General features: G+C 36.4%; 2 protein-coding genes across 3 annotated transcripts in view; one reads left to right on the top strand and one right to left on the bottom strand.

Moving 5' to 3' along the window:
* Positions 1-8,148: 8,148 nt before the first annotated feature.
* The window catches only part of LOC107582759 (acyl-CoA synthetase family member 2, mitochondrial-like), a 26,801-nt gene continuing 14,454 nt past the window's right edge, over positions 8,149-20,495 (bottom strand). For both annotated transcript variants that reach the window (XM_016268744.1, XM_016268745.1), the window contains exons 12-17: positions 10,317-10,424; positions 10,076-10,227; positions 9,835-9,976; positions 9,221-9,331; positions 8,912-8,980; positions 8,149-8,518 (exon numbers count right to left, since the gene is read on the bottom strand). In XM_016268744.1, coding sequence (XP_016124230.1) covers positions 8,468-8,518; positions 8,912-8,980; positions 9,221-9,331; positions 9,835-9,976; positions 10,076-10,227; positions 10,317-10,424 — 633 coding nt within the window. In that variant the 3' untranslated portion in view covers positions 8,149-8,467. The remainder of the gene's footprint in view (positions 8,519-8,911; positions 8,981-9,220; positions 9,332-9,834; positions 9,977-10,075; positions 10,228-10,316; positions 10,425-20,495) is intronic.
* On the top strand, positions 14,067-18,678 carry LOC107582760 (chondroadherin-like). Its single transcript, XM_016268746.1, has 4 exons — positions 14,067-14,959; positions 15,987-16,150; positions 16,583-16,728; positions 18,205-18,678. The coding sequence occupies exons 1-3, from the start codon at positions 14,174-14,176 to the stop codon at positions 16,722-16,724; spliced, it is 1,092 nt and encodes a 363-aa protein (XP_016124232.1). The 5' UTR covers positions 14,067-14,173; the 3' UTR covers positions 16,725-16,728; positions 18,205-18,678.

The raw sequence follows: 20,495 nt of genomic DNA, 5'->3' as shown, positions 1-20,495 counted from the left end.
TAGTAATAATGTATGATGCATTTGCTATTTAGTCTCAGGTTGGTTTCCCAGCCTCATAGTATTTGTTGGAATATACATACCTTATTTTTTCTCCTTGTTGTGAATGACAAATCTTATTCATTTTGGTTTGAATAGTGCAATGTGTTCTAAAAGCACTTTTTGTTACTTTTGTGTGCTCAAATAAATGCTAGTTTTCTCACAAGTCTGTGTTATTGTAACGAACACAAAAATGTTAACTGTGGTGTTACCACTGAAAAATCTTAGTTAAAAGGACTTCAGAATAAGGCTTTTATGCCAGCCAGTGTTATTGTAGTATTATTTATATATACACTATTATAGTATCTATTAATATTTCAAAATATTTTTATAGATTTCGTTTTCTTTTTAATTCTAGTAATTAGTCATTTTAGTAAATATTTTTAAGTTTTAGTAATTTTGTTATGTGCTTTTTATTGGCCTTGTTATACTTGTATTTGGTTTATTTTTTTCAGTTTTAGTCATTTTAGTACTTCAACTTTTTAGCACTTTCAACTTTCCTAATTTTCAGCTATGTTTTTATCTAATATTTTTATTTCAGCTTTATTAAAATTAGCTGCAGTGTAACAATAGAAGAAATTTTGAATAAGGCTTTATTGCCAACTGCACAGTGTAACAACATTTTTAATATTAAAAAAATAGTTTAAATGGGACATAAAATATTCAAAAAATTAATAACTTTTTTTTTTATTTTTTAGGTTTTTAACCTTTAACTAGGTCTTTTCTAATATTCATAAATTGTTTGATAAAATATTTTTTTATATATATTTTCAATCAAATCCAAGTAGATTTTGTCAGTGGCAGGAATGAGGCACATACATATTTATTTGGCCCACTAATAATTACCACCATTTGCATCTTACATTTGTGTAATGTATAATCCTCTTGCAAATCCAGCCATTACAGCTAAATATGATCAAGGCAATCAATTCAAATCATTGCTTGCTATATCACTCTTAGACTTTCCATGCAACTTCTGTCCCATTACAGCAATAACAGAACAATCAAGGAAAAGTTTTATAACGCTTCACAAATCCTTATAGGCAAAAATGTCCCATGTTTTCTTCAGTGTTGGTTTCCTGCAGGCTTCCATTCAGTCGTCTCACCTGTCCCCTGCACTCTTCTCTGCATGCTCATCTATTTGTCTCCTCCTCCTCTCCAGCACCTCCAGCAGTTTGGCCTCATTGCGGGATCGTTCCTGCTCCCTGAGATCTGCCAGGTCCTCCATGAACAAATGTCTTCATGCATAAGGCAGAATGATGATATGAATGAGCAGACCCAACAGCAAAGTTCTTATTTAGTTACAACACTTGTAGGCAGCACTCTAATGATAATCATTTAAAAAGCATTACATTGCACGCATTTATTCTGCAAATAATTCACAATAACTGCAATTTAGTATCATTTAATTTTCTACATTTACTTTGCAGTTCAGGTTTAACCATTTGGCATACACTGTTTAGTCCATTATTTCAGATGTTCAGCATTCGAATGTACAGTAACCAACACAGATAACGCCTGTACTGAATCACAACTAGTTTTGTTCACATAATTGCATACTGAATCTTAGACTAATCAAAGCCTTCGGATTCTTGGATCATGTATCCGCAGTGTTTTGTCAGGACTCATTTTAACACGGACAAACCGCATTATTGTTTTATAGTCTAAACATTATTATACACAGATGTGCACGTTGTGTCAATGTCAAGGGGGGGTGTTATCTCACCTATTCAGAAATGCCGTGGCCAAACCTACTAGCAGTGTCCCAAAAAGAATCGGTTTTGTGAGGCGCTTTCCAGTGGACAGTTTGGACTGCTTCATGCTGAAATCGTATAGTCTTCGTGTAAGCAAGCAGACAAAACAGCAAAAGTCTCAGCGAAACTAATTCTGACCTCCACACGGATGAAAATATAATACTGCACATATCAACCCCAACCATTACTTCCGGCTCGTGCGTTCAAAACTAGATTACTTCATTTATTCGCGATATTGCCTTAAGAATCAGGGGGATGTTCTGAATAATTTACACAGTAAAATGTTTTGTTATTATATGATACGTATACGCACATTAATGAGGGATGAAAGGAACTCCAGATAACGGGGGAAGTATTTCCTGACGGACCAGACGCGCAGAGCAATGAGAGCATGTGAGGCGAAACTCCTCACTGATCAAATCATGACATTCTGGATGAAATGTATCTGGATTTAATATCCGTAGACAGACCGTTTCTGTAAATATGCAATTCAAAGTTAATCGCAGAAGCAAGAATGACTTTCGTCAGCGTTATTCTGCACAAGTACGTTGTCACTTGCAGCAGTCTCATCTCGTCTTTATTGCTATTATTGTTGTCTATCAGTCTGTTACATCAGTAAAACAAACTTGTTTTATACGGTGTAATAAAACAGTATAACGAACTTTCTTGTAATATAATATAGGCAGAGCTGGGATTACATCATCTGGATTACGTATATAGATTCCAAAAATAGTACTTGTAATTAGATTAAATTACATTTTAAAATACTCATCATCAGACTATAGTTACTTTTTTATTTCCTGACGGACCAGACGCGCAGAGCAATGAGAGCATGTGAGGCGAAACTCCTCACTGATCAAATCATGACATTCTGGATGAAATGTATCTGGATTTAATATCCGTAGACAGACCGTTTCTGTAAATATGCAATTCAAAGTTAATCGCAGAAGCAAGAATGACTTTCGTCAGCGTTATTCTGCACAAGTACGTTGTCACTTGCAGCAGTCTCATCTCGTCTTTATTGCTATTATTGTTGTCTATCAGTCTGTTACATCAGGAAAACAAACTTGTTTTATACGGTGTAATAAAACAGTATAACGAACTTTCTTGTAATATAATATAGGCAGAGCTGGGATTACATCATCTGGATTACGTATATAGATTCCAAAAATAGTACTTGTAATTAGATTAAATTACATTTTAAAATACTCATCATCAGACTATAGTTACTTTTTTATTGATTACATGATTACATATTCACACAATAGCAATAAATTATTCAAAATGTATTGATTCTCCCTAATTCCTCTTTTTCATCTTTGAAGTGTTCCTTTCTCAAATATCCTACCGGTTAGACCAGTGGTTCTCCACCTTTTTTTCCACCGGGCCGCACTGTGGTCCAAGTGCAAGTCTCGCGGGCCGCACGCATATCATTTACATATTACGTCAGCAATACAAACCAACCTGATTTATAATATTATAGCCTAAATATTATGATATCTAAACGATTACATTCATTAAAATAAATAAATAAATAATTCTACTCCCCATAAATAACACCGAATTTTGTGAACTTTGGCTCGAAAGTAACAGCAAAATCATAGGCGGAGTTTCACTTTTATGCGTGGGGGGGGCACCCACTGGCAGACGAGCCACGAGCACTTTTTTATATGTTCTACACTTCATGCATTTATGTAACACAAATTCTACATTAAAAAATAAATTTAGAATGAACAATAACTGCTGTACAAAGAGTAAAAAAAAGAAAGGAAAAAAAAACATACCTAATGCAGAAAAGCCGCCTCTTTTTCCGAATTGCGCAGATGACCACTATCTTTCTTTCATCTCTTCTGATAAATTTTCAGTCAAATCGTTTTCTGTGTGCTAGATCAGAGCTAGAGCCCTGCATTTCAGCCCGGGCCCGACGGGCCCCGACTTTTTTACGCCCCTCGGGCTGGGCTTCGGGACAATTTTCACGTCATAGTTCAGACGCGGGCAGGGCCTCGGGCCTGTTTTAGGCTTCTCCTTATTTTTATATTTTAGACATCCATCAATTAGTGATGAAAAAATATTGGCGCGCTGGTGGAAACAACACGAGACCGTGCTACCGTGACTGTCAAGAGCGGCTCGACGGTGTTTAGTGTCCCGCCAGCAGCAGCATGTATGGTGCGTGCAGTCAGCGCAGCTGAAGAATTCTGCGTGTTCAAATGCAAGTATAGGCTTAAGCTTGCCGCAAAGCCCCAGCAAAAGTAATTACCATAAATGCGTCAGGGGGAAACAGGAAGGAGATATTTGAATTATTTACTAATAAACTAGTGTTTTCTGAGTCGGTGTAGCAAGGATGAAGTTGTCGATCCTGAGAGAAGTGCATCTTTACAGATTATGATCATAATGAAAGAGTTTTTGTTTTTGATTTGTTTTATTTCGTTAAGTAGTAATGTAAAGCTTTCTTTAGATATATTTATCATGTCTGTGAGGCATATGTATTCGCTGAGTTTCGGTTCATTTTTTTGAAGCGCTCCTGTTCAAGACCGAGACAGCAGAAAGCGCATCATGTTTGATTTCTTTATTTATTAAAGCACAACGTTTTGTTGATATGGTGAGTGCACACAAATAAAAGTAGACCCTTTACAGTTACGAATTATGTATTACTCTTACCTTTATGAGCAAAAATGACGGTGTATCCACTGAAAAAAATGCAAGTGTGATCGCGCTGGCGCCTCCATGTCCTGCAAAGCGCGCTTCTGCTTCCACTCTCCGCACAAACTATTGGATACAGCGCACATTTATCTAGGTTTAACGTCTAAACATTGTGATATGCTTGAACTGTTTTATATCTATAGATTTTATTTTAGTCAAGTCGTGATGATTTGAGAACTGTCTGCCGCTGGCCACTTGGTCGTTACTTTAAATGCGTAACCTTAATTAGGCTATGTGAGTACTGCTCATGTCTGAAAATAATATATGAAAAACTAAATTATTTTACATAAAAACATTAGGCTATAGCTTATATTTATTTACTACATTTTTAAATTAATGTAAAAACTAAAATTAATTGTAAAACTGAAAGTATTTTTTTTTTAATTGTGTTCAGCACGGTGGGCCGCATTTGAATTTGTGACGGGCCGCATGCACACAGCTGTTTCATATCACTCACTCACTATTTTAACACTCACTTTGATCCCTTCCCGCCGCAGAGTATTGTTTAGCGCTTATCATTTGATAGCTACACTACAGAGCCCTCGTTAATTTACCCTGCCTTAGCCTAGTCTTGCCTTTTCTGTTTTCTCGGTTTCTGATCCTTGCCTGGTTTCCTGGATATATCCCTTTAGTCTCGCCCTTTTTTGATTCTGTTCGCCGTTCGTTGACCTTCGCTAGCCCTAGGATTATTCTTGTGTCTTGTCCACCATATTCCTGTTTGCCATTGTCTGACCCATGCCTGTTTCTGACCACGCCTGTGAATAAAGCTTGCACATGGATCCGCACGTCTCACGTCTCATCAGCCACGTTACAGAATACTCGGCCGCAACTGGATCCAGCAGCTTTATTTTGAGCACAAGACCAGCTTTGGAGCCAGCCAAAGGTTTATTCAACCCTGTAAATGTGCTCTGCTCCATTTTTCAAAATGGCAGACCCATTGAACGTTACGTGGAGGAATTCCTTTTGTATAGCCACCTTATGCCGGGTGATGAGGATGTGGTGAAACTGTTTCTGGAGCGGTCTTGATGTTAATATTAGCTTAAACTTGCAAGATGAAGACCCTAGTTGGACCCTGGCACAGTTTATTGACTTTGTCTTGCAGTTTTCTGAATCTCCCTTTACAGTTGGGGAGGTTGATTTTCAGCACCTTGCAGTTCTGTAGTCCCTGTACCCGAGCCTCATCACAAAATGGCTGCCAGCCCAGAGACTTTTTGTAACATGGTTGCTAGCTCAGAGACTACCCCAGTCACAACTGATCTTCATGAGGCAAGTCAAGTCACAGTTGACCGTCATGAGTCAAGTCTAGTCACAGTTGATCGTCATGAGGCAAATCAAGTCACAGTTGACCGTCATGAGTCAAGTCTAACCACAGCTGATCTCTGATCGTCATGAGTCAGGTCTAGTCACAGTTGATCGTTATGAATCAAGTCAAGTTACAAGTCATTCTCGGTTTCTGATCCTTGCCTGGTTTCCTGGATATATCCCTTTAGTCTCGCCCTTTTTTGATTCTGTTCGCCGTTCGTTGACCTTCGCTAGCCCTAGGATTATTCTTGTGTCTTGTCCACCATATTCCTGTTTGCCATTGTCTGACCCATGCCTGTTTCTGACCACGCCTGTGAATAAAGCTTGCACATGGATCCGCAGGTCTCACGTCTCGTCAGCCACGTTACACCAGTCAGGGTCAGGTGGCTGTAATTACACGGACAACTGAGAGGCCACACAGCATTTGACCACTGGATTTACAAAAATAATTTCAGGTTGAAGTGTTTTCTCAACATTTCTTGCATTAACTACTGATGAACACCTTAATTTTTATTTGAATCTTAAATTAAATTAAAATAAATAAATTTTTTAGTAAGTGTTTTATTTTGTTGTTATTTGAAAATGAGCAAGAGGGTGGCTAACCGTTTGCTAGCAACCGTAAGAGTTTGCCACTCTCTTGCTCATTTTCAAATATCCTACTGGCTCTATGCACCTGCAGTACAAGGAACTATTTTTTTGGGAGCGCTACAATTTTCTCGAGTTTTACATGATAGTTGTTATTTTAAAATGATTTAATTTTACATTTTTATGATTTAATTTATTGGTTTTTTTTTAAACTCTCGAACCCTCTGTAGTTCTTTTAAGAGCCCCAGTTTGGGAAACCTTAATGTAATGTTTAGTGTACTTCATTATGTTAATAACAAAAACAATGTAATATATTTTCTTTTTTTTTTGCATTTTTATATCAATATGGTACAAGATTATCCTATTTAAATCAATGATAAACGAGTTAGGTTAAAAGTAGTCCGATTATATTACCTAAAATGTGTAATGTAATGGATTGTTACCAACTACATTTTTTGTCATGTAATTTGGAATCGGTAACGGATTACAATTTTCAAGTAATCTACCCAGTTCTTATTATAGTATATTTGTATTACAGTTCTATCTGTCTGACCATCAGTATTACACACTGAATGTCGTTTGGTCTGTCTGTAGGTGTTAAACCCATGTTACCCATGATTACTCTGTGATGGCAGGAAAGAATCGCTTCTCAGTGTCTGACAGGTTTGAGTACCTGCAGGGTCTGGTCACAGAGTTTCAGGACACTGACAGTGAGGGTATGCCAATGTTTGCAGACACTACATATTTAAATATTTGTGCTTGAAGCAGTTTGTATAAATATATATATATATATATATATATATATTTTTTTTTTTTTTTTTTCAGAATTCTTTGATAAAAACTTCAAAAGAACAGCATTTAAAAAAGAAATCTTCTGTAACATTATGTCTTTCCTGTCAAGTTTTGATAAATGTAATGCTTCCTTGCTGAATAAATGTATTAATTTCTTTCCAAAAATATATTTTTTTACTGACCTCAAGGTTAGTGTATATTTATAGTAATTGCATTCAAAATAAGCTTTCTTCTGAATACAAGCAATTATGAACAAAGAAACAGATGCTGATATTGTTATTCTAATAATGGACACATGGGGGAGACTCTTAACATATTTAAGACTTTCACTCATGGTAGATTCCAAATTAAGTGATCCATTTACTGGAAGCAATGATGCCTTAAATCAATGTTCATTTTATGAAATATATTACACAGGCAAGCGACTGCATCCCATAATGACCTTGAGAAGCATGCAGTGAATGACGGATTCCACTTTTAGCTGCTAGGAAATTTTCAAAGAATGTCTGGGGTTTTGTCCAGCACTTTGGTTTAAAGTCTCACCCTAAACGATCCACACGAAACTATGTGTTAGTCCAAACCAGAATAGCCATTACTTTCCAGTAGACCCATTAGAATGCTGAGAGAGACGACCTCTCTCCTCTTTCCATATGGTCTCAATACCAGCATCAAAATGTTCACATCACAAGCCAAGCAGGAAAGCAGCGAGGCCTAAATGAACACCGACACGGCACACCTGAGATCACAATGAGGGAAAGTACCTCAACGCCAACAAAAAGACTAGAATTGTGCCTAAAATACCCTATTTTCAGATATTTCAGGAACATAAAATGTAGAACATCTGTACTTCAGATTGAATATGGAGCAGATGTGCACAGAAACCAAACAAGATAATTAACCTTTAATGTCGCTCAAACAAAACAAAACAAAAATATATATTTTTTTTTACAACATTTTGAACATTTTAGTGAACATATAAACTCATCTACCTAAAAGTCTTAGTGTAACCATGCATATTTTGGATACCAATTTCCTATGATTATAATTGGTTCATATGACTTTACTTGGTTTCAAATACAACTCAGAACAAAATAAAGACAATTAAGAAACGATACGTGTAGAAATGCCACCGGTAGCTTTTTAAAAACAGTATGGTAACATAACAGGGTATAATCAACAATGTATAAAACATAACATTTAATTATAAACATGGCTTGTAAACAATGAAATCTCAATATATTTGAGTAACTCAAAGTCCCGAGGTTGATGTCCTGCTTGTAGATGTCCCGCTTCAGCGATTACAGTCCAAGCAGTTTTTCTGTCTGCTCGCGCAGTTTGTACTTCTGGATCTGAGAGAGATGAAGAAAAGAAACAGTCATAGTGCTATTGAAGGGTTCAATCTGTCCACAGCAAACCACAAGCCTTTAAAAGCAAAGCTGACACAGTAGACCTCGAATGTCTGAAACCACTTCAGAGGGTTTCATGCAGACGGGGAAATTGCTTGAATTTCTTCGGTCTAGAAACTAATGTGAATCCACCCAAGAAAACACCATTTGAACATTTTCTTCATATTTAACATGATGTACCCACCGAGATACAGAGAGGAGTGGTGACAAAGTAAAGAGAGATTCATTCAGAACATGACTTCCTCTGGACTAAATGAATCATCGGAATTGTTTATTTTTTATTATTATTTCATTATGACGGTTACAGCAACTTTCATATTGTCTCATATCACTTACCTTGCCTGTGACAGTCAGAGGATATCCCTGAACAAACATTACATAGCGTGGCACCTTGTAATGGGCAAGCTGTGAAAAACAACAGAAGTATTTAAATGGCAATTTAAATATATATATATATTTTTTTTAGTCAAGTTTGTAGTAATTTTTTTTTCATTTGTATTAGTTTCTTTTATGATATTTATGAATTTTACTTCCGTTTTAGTTATTTTAGTAAGTCAAGTTGAACTTAATGAAAGTGAAAGTAAGGAAAATGTTTTTATGGTTTTAGTTTACAATAATAACCCTGGATGACACAGATATTCTGACCTTTCCTTTGCAGTAGGCCTTGATCTCTTCTGCAGTGCATTCCTGACCAGCCTTGAGCCTAATGCAAGCACAAACTTCCTCACCCATTCTCTCATCCTTCACTCCAACCACCTGTTTGGAAAACACAGAGAGAACATGCTTTTCTACACTGCAAAAATTATTTTCTTACCTCAGGATTTTGTCTTGTTTTCGAGTTAAAATGACATATTTTATCAGAATGAAGTGACTTCATGCTTAAACAAGAAAAAATGTGTCCATGGGGTAAAAAAAAAGCTTTTTTTTTTCTTCTTACCTCATTAGCAGATATTTTTTCGTGTTTTACTTAATTTTGATACATTTTTCAGTAAACAAGTATTAATATCTAATTTTGCCTCTCAAGCAAATCTATCTAGATGTAAGAATGTTTAGATATTTATACCAGAAAACATTTCAAAAATAAGAGGAAGAAAATCCTTTTTTGCAGTGTAGTGTAGACCATATTTCGATCTTCAACATAAATTGGAATTTAAAGGAATATTTGATGAAAATGATCAAACAGCTGCAGGTAAATAAATAGTTGATGAGAATTATCAAGTGCTAAAGGTTCATAAATGTCTCTGGTTAACATTGTTTACCTGTGCTTCTTGAATTTGAGGGTGTGTGTGCAGAAACTGTTCGATTTCAGCAGGGTAGATGTTTTCTCCTCCTCGGATGATCAAGTCCTTGACGCGTCCTTCTATTTTGCAGTATCCGTACCCATCCAAACTGCCAATGTCACTGTATCAGATCACAGTCATTAAGGACTGTTTGCAATGAATCCTGAATATTAACCATGTTTATATCTAGTAAGAGAGGAAAAAATTCCAATGCACTTACCCAGTCTTGTACCAGCGATCTTTTGTGATGCACTCCTGAGTCTTTTCATCATCTTTCCAGTATTCCAGCATCACGCAGTATCCCCTGATCATCAGCTCTCCCTGAGCACCCAGAGGCACGATCTCTCCTGTAGTAGGGTTCACTACTTTTACCTAATGGAGAAACAACCATTCAGTGTGCAACAACTGACTATAAATATGCACGCAGAACATCTTTATCTAGTATCATGTACAAAATGAACCTCAGTGTGGGGGCAAATACATCCAGCAGTCTCTGTCTTTCGCTCAATGTTGTCAAATGGAAAGCCGCAGAATGTCACAGGGCTGTTTTCGGTTGTGCCGTACCCAATCTGTTCCAAAAGATTGAAGCTCTTCACCAGATAGCACAAATAAACATTCAATCTTAGTGCCTAATTCATCATTTTGTGAGAATGTCTAGAACCTACACAGGGGTAAAAATAACACTCATGAAAATGCTTCAATTTAGCATTTTTAAAACACATATACATATATACAGTGGGTACGGAAAGTATTCAGACCCCCTTAAACTTTTCATTCTTTGTTATATTGCAGCCATTTGCTAAAATCATTTAAGTTAATTTTTTTCCTCATTAATGTACACACAGCACCCCATATTGCTGTGTGTACATTAATGAGGAAAAAAAATTTACTTAAATGATTTTAGCAAATGGCTGCAATATAACAGAGTGAAAAATTTAAGGGGGTCTGAATACTTTCCGTACCCACTGTATATATATATATATTTTTATACACACACAATATAAATATAATATAATATCAATATAAATTGATAATTTAAAGGGGTCATATGATGTTGCTAAGAACATTATTGTGTATTTGGTGTTGTAAGGCTTCTTTATGCACCAAGAGCTTGTAACACTCCAAAGAGAAAGGAAAAATATGACCCCTTTAATATAAAATATTTCTGATATCACTAATGAAAATGCTTCAACTTAGCATTAAAAGTGTAATATATTGTTAATATTTTATATACATACTGTAAATGTTTCATATAATTTATTATTTTATTATTATTATATTTTATTCATTTGTTATTTTATATTGTTAAATGTATTTATATATTTATAATAAACTGAACTGATCATTTATATAAAATGTTTCTTTTAATAAAAATACTTCAGTTTGGCATATTTAAAATATAATGTAATTTTACATGAATACATTTTTTTTTTTTTTTTTTAAATGTATTTTATTATCCTAATTTATTATATATAATGATACTGCACTGATAAACTAATATAAAATAAATCAAGTAAAAATAAACGTATATTTAAAAAAAATTTAATGATATTAAATTGATACATTTAAATCCCCCCACCCCTCTCCTTGCTTGATCAAACTAATTTTACCTATAAAAAGTACAGAATCTGAAATATCATAAAATGTCTTCATTTTACTTTTTTTTAATTATTATTAATGAAAATATATTTTAAACCCTAGATTTTGGATTCCACTGTATATGTTAAGGTTTGTGGAATTAACCTCTGATTTCTATGCCATTAAACTCTTGTTTAAATTTCAGTCAGTGTGCTTATATTACTCGTTTTGCACAGCCAAATGTGGTAAAGGCCTTTTGCGAACCTTTTTCCACAAACTAGCCTAATGGCAAGCAGACAACTGAATCAGGCCTGGGAGGCAGGTGAGGTATGTGGTGCGCACCTGAGAACTGGCACACCACAGTAGATAATGTGCACTGGAAACAATTCATCACAGTGTCTTTAAAGAGACATAACCTCATCACGGCACAGGATGTCAATTTATGTTTACCAAACTGAATTACAAGTGCTGCCAGCTGGTGAGACTGTGTGATGTGCCAGACATTTATAATGTTTGTTTGGAACATTTTAAGTGATTTTAAGTGAGTCATGAGCCTTTGAACTCTAAGTAAATTTTTAAAAAAAACTGTATGCATCATCTTTAATAACCATGATTTCAGTGTCAAATATCAGATATTAAACTTTGCTCACCCCAATACCTACTACTAGCCAAACACTAGTTGCTGGGCAGTATTTGCACAATCTAGTGTGAATGAAAATACCAAGACATACACTTTGCCGATAAAATGTTACATTTGTTAAGCAAACACTAGATTCCGCCTGAGAAAAGCTGAGGCTCTCATAAACAGATCTGAGGACTATCAGGTCTTTGAACCAAAAAGGAACAAAGATAAAACATTTGTTACACAATCCAACCTCAGTTGGCCACTGTGAAAAAGTTTGTTGAAGCATGTGGGGAAAAAATACTGGGTGATTTCACAGTGCACTTTATTTTCTTTTAATTTTTTTTAATTGAATACTGACAAAAGAAAAACCTCAATTTCCATTGTTGTGATGTGATACCAGCCAAACATCTGGCTGTGATTATATGTTATAAAATGGCCTGCCACACGGGAGTGGCTACCTTTCCTCCTTCTCCTGACTAAAAACAATGGAAATGTCTGGCACGACACACAGTCTCACCTTAACCTCATGAGATTTGGCTGCGCACAAATTAGCCTATGAAATGAGACTAAAAATAAAAATACAATCACATTTCAGACCTCTGAACTTGTTTGTACTGAACATGTAATGAGAACCTTTCATGTATTTTAAAGGTAGAAAGAAAAAATTGTTTTTTATTAAAATAGAAACAATCAGAACTTAAATGTCTCACATATCAGGTTTGTGGAAATGGGTGGTAATCACGAGTATAACTGCAGAAAATTTTCAATGCATCTACATGTGAACAATTAAATTGTATGAGTCTGATCTTTGAAATGACTTTCATGACTAGTCGTTGTGGTTCTTGAGTGGAAGGGAATATTAGTGAATAATGACTTAAATTGTGAACTGTCAGAGAGAAAGTCATCTTATGGCTTGAGAAGACTGTCTGTAGGTCAAATGGATTAATTTTATTATACTGTCCTTTATGAATCAATGTGTAACTTTTTTTTTTTTTTTGTAATTATGTATGAGGCAAAGCCACTGTGGGGAGAACTCGAATGTGCAGAAAATTTTGGGAAACCAAAGAACTTCGAGGTCCTGGAGGATTTTTGTCAAGGAGAGTGGACAATTTCACCTATCAGGACAAAACAGGGACTCATACACAACATACATACATACATATGTTGAATCCTTGTTCCTTTTTTGGTTCAAAGACCTGATAGTCCTCATACATACAGTGATGCTTGAGGTATAAAAAAAATCACAATATTAAAAATGTATATCAACTTTCTGAACAGTAAGTTCAGTTATCCTTTTGTCTTCTGTAATATATGTAAATATGTTATATCAAAAAGCTTCATTAGAGAAGTTCTAAAGAAAAAATGTTATTTTATAATCTGTAATAAATAAATAAATATCTAGAAAATTCTGCACGGGCCATGTAAAGTTAGAAGCAAAACTGTATAATAACTTCTAAATAAATAAATAAATGTTTAATTTCTTTTAATATCTTGCCGATTCTGAAATGGCTATGTAATGTTAAGAGCAAAACTGTAATAAATAAATAAATGTTTAATTTATTTTTAAGAAAAATCTTGCCGATTTAGCCATTGCTATGTAATGTTAAGAGCAAACTGTATTATAAACAATAAAAAAATAAACATTTACATTTATTTTTAATAAATATCTTACAAATTCTGCAATGGCTATGTAAAGTTAAGAGCAGAACTGTATTTTAAGCATTATTTAAATACATAAATATTTTAAATTAATTTTAATAAATATCTTGCAGATTCTGCAATTGCTATGTAACATTAAGAGCAGAACTCTTATAAACTCCCAGAAACTATTATAAACACCCATCCGTTCAGCTTTCTTCCCTCCTTTCCTCTGACTCACCCCCCCCTCCCCCCTCCCCCCCCCCCCTCTCTCTCTCTCTCTCTCTCTCTCTCTCTCTCGAGCTCACCTCCAGCCCTCTCTCTCTGCACTCTCACACACTCCCTCTCTTTACTCTGAGGTTGTGTGGACCACTTTTGCTGTCTGTATATGTTCCTGCTGCAAGAGTTGGAGTAAAGGTAAAAGAAGACCAACAGCCAGACAGCATAAAGCAGTGGACTGATCAACACAGTGTCATCATGTACAGTTTCAGCTTCCTACTGGTGCTAGTGTGCCTACAGGTTTGCATCCCCTTTGTGTTTGGCACGCCAACTCAATGCCCAAGCCAGTGCCACTGCCATAGGGACCTGCAACATGTTATCTGTGACAACGTCGGGCTAAAGAAGATCCCCCGCATATCTGAGGCCACCCGTCTCCTAAACCTGCAACGCAACAACCTGGGAAATCTCCCAACCGGGGGCTTCAGCGAGATGAAGGGGCTCATTTCTCTTCACCTGCAGCACTGTCAGATCCGAGAACTCTCCAGCCAGGCTTTCAAAGGACTGAAGAAACTCATCTACCTCTACTTGTCTAACAATGAGATCAGCACCATCAAACCAGCCGCTTTTAAAGACCTGACCGAACTGACCTATCTCTACTTGGACGGTAACCAAATTACAAGTCTTCCGAAGGGCATCTTTTCTCCCATGATCAACCTCTTTATCCTGCAGCTCGACAACAACAAGCTTCGAGAGCTGCAGCCTGGTACTTTCACAGGTGCTAGTGATCTCCGATGGCTTTACATGAGTGGCAACGAGTTGAGCTCCATACAGCCAGGTTCTTTTGATGAAGTGGAGAACCTTGCCATTCTAACTCTGGACCATAACAAGCTGTCCACCTACCCTCTCCTGGCTATGAGCAAGCTGCGTGTGGTGGAGGAGCTCAACCTGTCCAAAAACCCTCTCAACCTCATCCCTGACCATGCTTTCCGGAGCTTTGGCCGCTACATGGAGAAGCTCCATCTAAATGACATGAGCCTGGAGAAGGTAAGTCTGTGACATACTGTAGCAGTTATTTTGTGGATTAAACACTTAAAATGTAGAATAAAACATGAGAATCAAGACTCTGATTAATGACTATGTTTTATTTTATTATTATTAATATATTAAATGAATTATTTATTTTAATTAAATTAAACAAACGTGTGTAAAAACATATCAACAAGCATCGGTGCCATGCAGTTGGTCAGTGTTGTTTGTGTGACAGAAAAGGGAAAAAAAATAACCACTCTCCCCTCGCGTGTGGATATTTTTAGGGTCTATTTGCTTAAAAAAAAAAAAAAAAGTGTTATTTTGAGACGCAAGTTTTTTCCTCTCACTTGGTGCACCATGTAAACAGGTCAGCAAGGGTTAGCAGACAGGTAAATAGTGACAGGGTGTTCTGTTGCCCATGAAGAGAGGTATTTTAGGCTGAAGTTACATCACCTAAATGGACAATTCAGCCCAATTCAGGAATTTCTGGCAGAAGAGCAAGTTGATGGAGGAGTGGACAGACAGAAAAAGTGAAAACAACCCTTCCATGCTGGAATTGATCCATCCTCCATCGCCTCAAATTACCAAACTCTCCACGTCTCTTGCCTTCTGAGTGGAAATTTCCAAAATGTCTCTTCAATAAGTGCATCTTTTCTACGCTTACATAACACACCCACACACACACACACACACTATGTGTACACTTTCTAAGCCCCACAACCGTGGTCTTCCTATAAAGCAGACACCATGCAGACCAGTACATCTAACACCTGGGTGAAGTTTTTAGCAGTCATGCATACGCTTATGAAGTTTGATGGAGGGCTGGAAGGAAAGTGCGGAGAGGTTTACATAAGCCCTGGCACATAGGACAGCATGAGAGAGGCCTTTCATGTGGAAAAAAGCCCTCAGTCCAGCATTCACGAGTCTGCTTTAGATATTAAGAGAGACTTTGAATGCTAACCGTAAGGATATTCTTAAAAGCAGTGAGTTGTAACGTGCTATCGACTAAATAACTGTATATCTGTCCTTTCTACCCATCAAGTTCTCCAATGCTGCCTTTGAGGGAGTGACGGCTCTCAGATCTCTGCACCTTGAGAACAACAAGCTAAAATCACTGCCGAACAGCCTTGAGTTCAGCACACTCCAGAACATCACTCTGTTTAACAACCCCTGGAGCTGCACCTGCCAGTTAGCAAACCTCAAAAAGTAAGAGACAACAAAAGATAACTGGATTTAAGTTTGATGTAGTCTATAACAAGAAAGTATGCCTTTAATTTTTACTTCATGGCTTCATTTAAGTCAACATGAAATCAAAATCGAACCTATTTACTTTCTTAATTCACAATTCTGATATCATCGTCATTGATATTGTGAACATGCTGACATCACTAAGGCTGTGTGAGCTAATTTATCATATTAACCAATAGCCAAATAGCAATTGAGAAAATTCACATTCATTCTGCTATGCAATGCCCACTTTTTACCATCCAATCAATTCTTGACAAAAAGTCCCGTCCCACATATTTTATCTTGCTGAATATCTAGTTTTATTCTGAAATAAGTCAAATGAACAAACAGCTGACATTAACTTGAATGGTTCTTAAGATTTACTCTAAATGCTTGGATTTGCTTGTACAGATGGTTGGACACTAGCCGCCATCGCCCTGATGCAGTTTGTGCTTCTCCTGGAAGCCAGAAAGGAAAGCAAATAAGAGACAGCACTGCATTCACCCGCTGCAAGGCAAAGACAAAGAAGGCCAGGAAGGGAGCACGGCTTTGAGATGGTGAGCAGCCCTGTTATTTCCACTCTCACAAATTTAGAATCTTAACACAAACCTAAAAAGTGAAAACATTACAAATGACATTAAATATAAATGGCTTCCTTAATAAGCAATATTCCTCTAGTTCAGTGGTTCATAACCAGGGGGCCAGGGCCTACTAAACAGCCTCTGCAAACTTTACATTTATATTTATGCATTTGGCTTTCATCCAAAGCGGCTTACATTGCATTCAAGGTAAACATTTTATCAGTTCTTGCTTTCCCTGTGAATCGAACACATGACTTTGGCTTCACTAGTCCATGCACTACTGTTTGAATTACAGGAAGGCCATTACTTCCAGGGAGCTTCCAATAAATATTACAATTATTTAAATGTATCTATATTAACAATCTTAACAATAAAAAACACCTAAAATAAAGATGTACAACATTAAACTGACACCATATTTTTATTACAACAATAGTAGCAGAGGTACATCAGCTTATATAGAAGGGCCTTTGAATATTGTCTTGGACAAGAGAGACTTGGAGTCCAAAAGGTTGAAACCCACTGGTCTAAAACGCAATATTATTGTAACACTGTAAAATTATTAAGTAAATTTAAAATTAATTACTAGTATTTGCAAGAAAGCTGAGATTAAAGTCAAAGTTCACCAAGGTATTTTTGTTATTTAAAGCCGGACACCAGAAGTCAATTACAAAATGATAACCAGCTACTAAACATTACTAAGATTATACTAAACATTACTAAACAACCAAGTCTTCCAGTCCAGACCCATCTATGGTTTATGTGGTCCATAGAGGTCTAGTAAATGAGACCACATGATTACGGCTCCAGCTATGATCATAAAAATGAGACATTAATCACAGTCCTCAGTATGACAACTAGCCTCTTTCCACATGACTTGCAAATGTAAATAAATTAGAAAGGAGAAAAAAGTTTAAATAACTAGTCTCAAGGGTTCTCTGTGATGCATGGAGCAAGAAACCACTGCTCTCCCATCATCTCTATAAAATACCTTTTCATCAGGAGATACTCATGAGATTCACTGCACAAGTGCTTCCACAAGTCCTGAGAGACCACTGCAGATGCGATAAACAACAGTAAATGGTTATGAAATTGTTTAAGCCCAGGTTTGCAAAGTAATCCCTTTGATTTGGGAGTGGAGAAACCTGGTTCCAAGTTACCAATTTAGTCATTGGTGATTGTACCTCTATTAATGAGCTTACTTCCAGTAACTTTTGTGAGAAATTAAAGTTGCATATTTGCACAGAGAATCAGAGGTTAATGCTAACCGTGTTTTTGTGCCTTGTGGTAAAATACTGTCTGTTATGTTTTTCCAACCTATCCTTCATGTTCCTCCTGGTCTCTTTGTCTTTTAAGGTTTGTTTGTGTGTTTCCATTTTGGCTTTGGCATTATGTGCAGACCATCAGATGTCCAAAACTGAGCTTGGCGATCTTATTTGTATGTTCCCGCAGGAGGACAGGGAGAAGAGGCCTGTCCAGGTGTTGGGACTTCAATCTGCAGAAAAGAACAGCGATGCAGACTGCTACATTGGGACTCTCCATTTCCTCTTTCACTCATTTTTTGTGACAAATAGATGCGCTGACTCAATACATACTAAATAACATGAATAAATGTTATTTATAAATATATGTTCACAGACATTGACAAACACCCTGAAGGAGCAACTGTGTGAGTTTGCAAAGAGAGCTTTCACAAACATGTACACTGCAAAGGAAATACGCCTCAAACTCTCAGTGTTCATTGTTATAGTAATGCATATGCTAATTCAAAAACCTGGTGATAAATCCAACATTATCACACAACTAGTTTCTACACCATAGTAAAAATCAGGAGTACTCTTCTCCATAAAATGAGAATTTGTAGAGTAGATTTGCATTGATTAGCATTTACTTGGAGACTCAGCAGTATCTCATTGAAGTATAAATGTGCACAGGTAATTCATCAAACACCTCAAGATTGTATGTTTTGTTTTTCCAGATTTAAGTATATTTATTTAGCATAGAAATGTGGAAGGATGTACATAAAAGCTGACCCTTTTTGAGTATATCAAACCAAATGGCCACTGTAGAATGAATCTTGTCCATTCTACTGATTCTAATTTTAAGGTCTTCCTTGGCATACTCCCATTATCAGGGTAGAAGCACTTAAAATTATATAACCAAAGAGTTATAATCTCAACAGAGCTCTTCATGAGGATCCTATTTTAACATTGTGAGTTCATCCTTAGCTTTAAACATCTCACAACGTCCTGCAAGGAATTTCCGGGCTTTGCAAACATAACAAACCTTGGCCGTGACTAAAGCTGACACATTCAAGATGTGACATGACCTGAACTCTTCTTAACATCTCTGACCAAAGTTAAACGCAACACAGGCCAGGAAAACATGGACTCCTTATAGCCATGAAAATGGTAAATGAGATAATGTAAAGTCTATGTAAGGAATAACACAGTTAGTCATTGTCACAATAAATCCAGACAGGATGATCAGGATTGGTTGCCAAATATACAGTTTAGCCATTAAAGGTGCTGTATGTAGGATTGACACAGAGTGGTTGAACTAGGTATTGCAGTCCTAATTCAAAATATTGGAGAGGGGTTTTTTTCAACCGGCCCCTCCTCCTCAGACTTGATGCACACGCAGGTTGCCAGATTGAGGATACCAACAGGAATTAGCGCACTTGATGATGAATGAAATTAAATATGCTGTGTTTTCCGCCAACTGGCAACCCGGGGTGCCGAAATACAATTGGGTAAACTGGCAGTGGCCGGGTTTCACAAACCAAAACAGAGACCGACATTCCGGCCCGGAACGCACATTTTCAAAGGAGAATAACTGACTGTAGTGTAATGTTTTTATTATTATTATTAGCTCTAAAAAGAGGAATATTTATGACGAATTATAACTGATTATGATTCATAATAAATATTTAGATTATATCTTCGAATTAACTGTAGCAGAATCAATATTACAATTATTTGATCTGTCCGTCCACCGAGCAGACAATATAATCATTTATCGATTCAAGGAATGTTTATTTTTCTGGTTGAGGTGATTCAGTTTGGATCCCGTGGCACACTGTGATCCGCCGTGGAGGCAACTGTCACTTCACCAACTAAGCACTAGAGGGAGTGTTACCTGTAGGTGAACAAAAATGGCTAGAATACAGAAATGTACTTTAAATTTGAATTCAAACACTGTTTAAACTAAATTTTAAGTGAGTGGTAAAGTGAGAGAGAAAAAGGGAGAGAGAACCCTGATTAAAAAAATTAAAAATTACAATAAATAAAATAAAGGAACAAAATAAAACAAAAACAAAATTATACAAGTCATAAAAGATAATAAAGTAAAACAAAAGTAGTACTGGATATGAAAACTAATACAAAACAAGAAATAAAAATAAATGAATAAATAAAATTAAAAATGAAACGGCAGGTACCTAGAATGGCCAATGAAGCAGATGGGAAATTGGAATCAAAACTAATTAGAGTACCAAGTCGACCTAGCAGAGAATGCCCACAAGGGGGAGTGGGTGCGCTGAAACCAGAAAGGCAGAAGGAGTTCACGAAATGTTAAGATACTTAAACAGCCTGCCCTCTAGCGTTAGTTTAAGGTACTGTGCCTTAACTCCAATAGTGCTTAAACTGATAGCGTTTAGAGACTATTCTCATTCTAACGGAATTTTACTGCAGTTATCACAAGAACACAGCGTCCAATCCCAACAGATTCTATCATCTGTGCAA

The sequence above is a fragment of the Sinocyclocheilus grahami genome, unplaced genomic scaffold (genome assembly GCF_001515645.1).
Source record: "Sinocyclocheilus grahami isolate Dianchi unplaced genomic scaffold, SAMN03320097.WGS_v1.1 scaffold47.1, whole genome shotgun sequence".
Classification (NCBI taxonomy): domain Eukaryota; kingdom Metazoa; phylum Chordata; class Actinopteri; order Cypriniformes; family Cyprinidae; genus Sinocyclocheilus; species Sinocyclocheilus grahami.
This window is presented reverse-complemented; position numbering and strand designations above follow the sequence as displayed.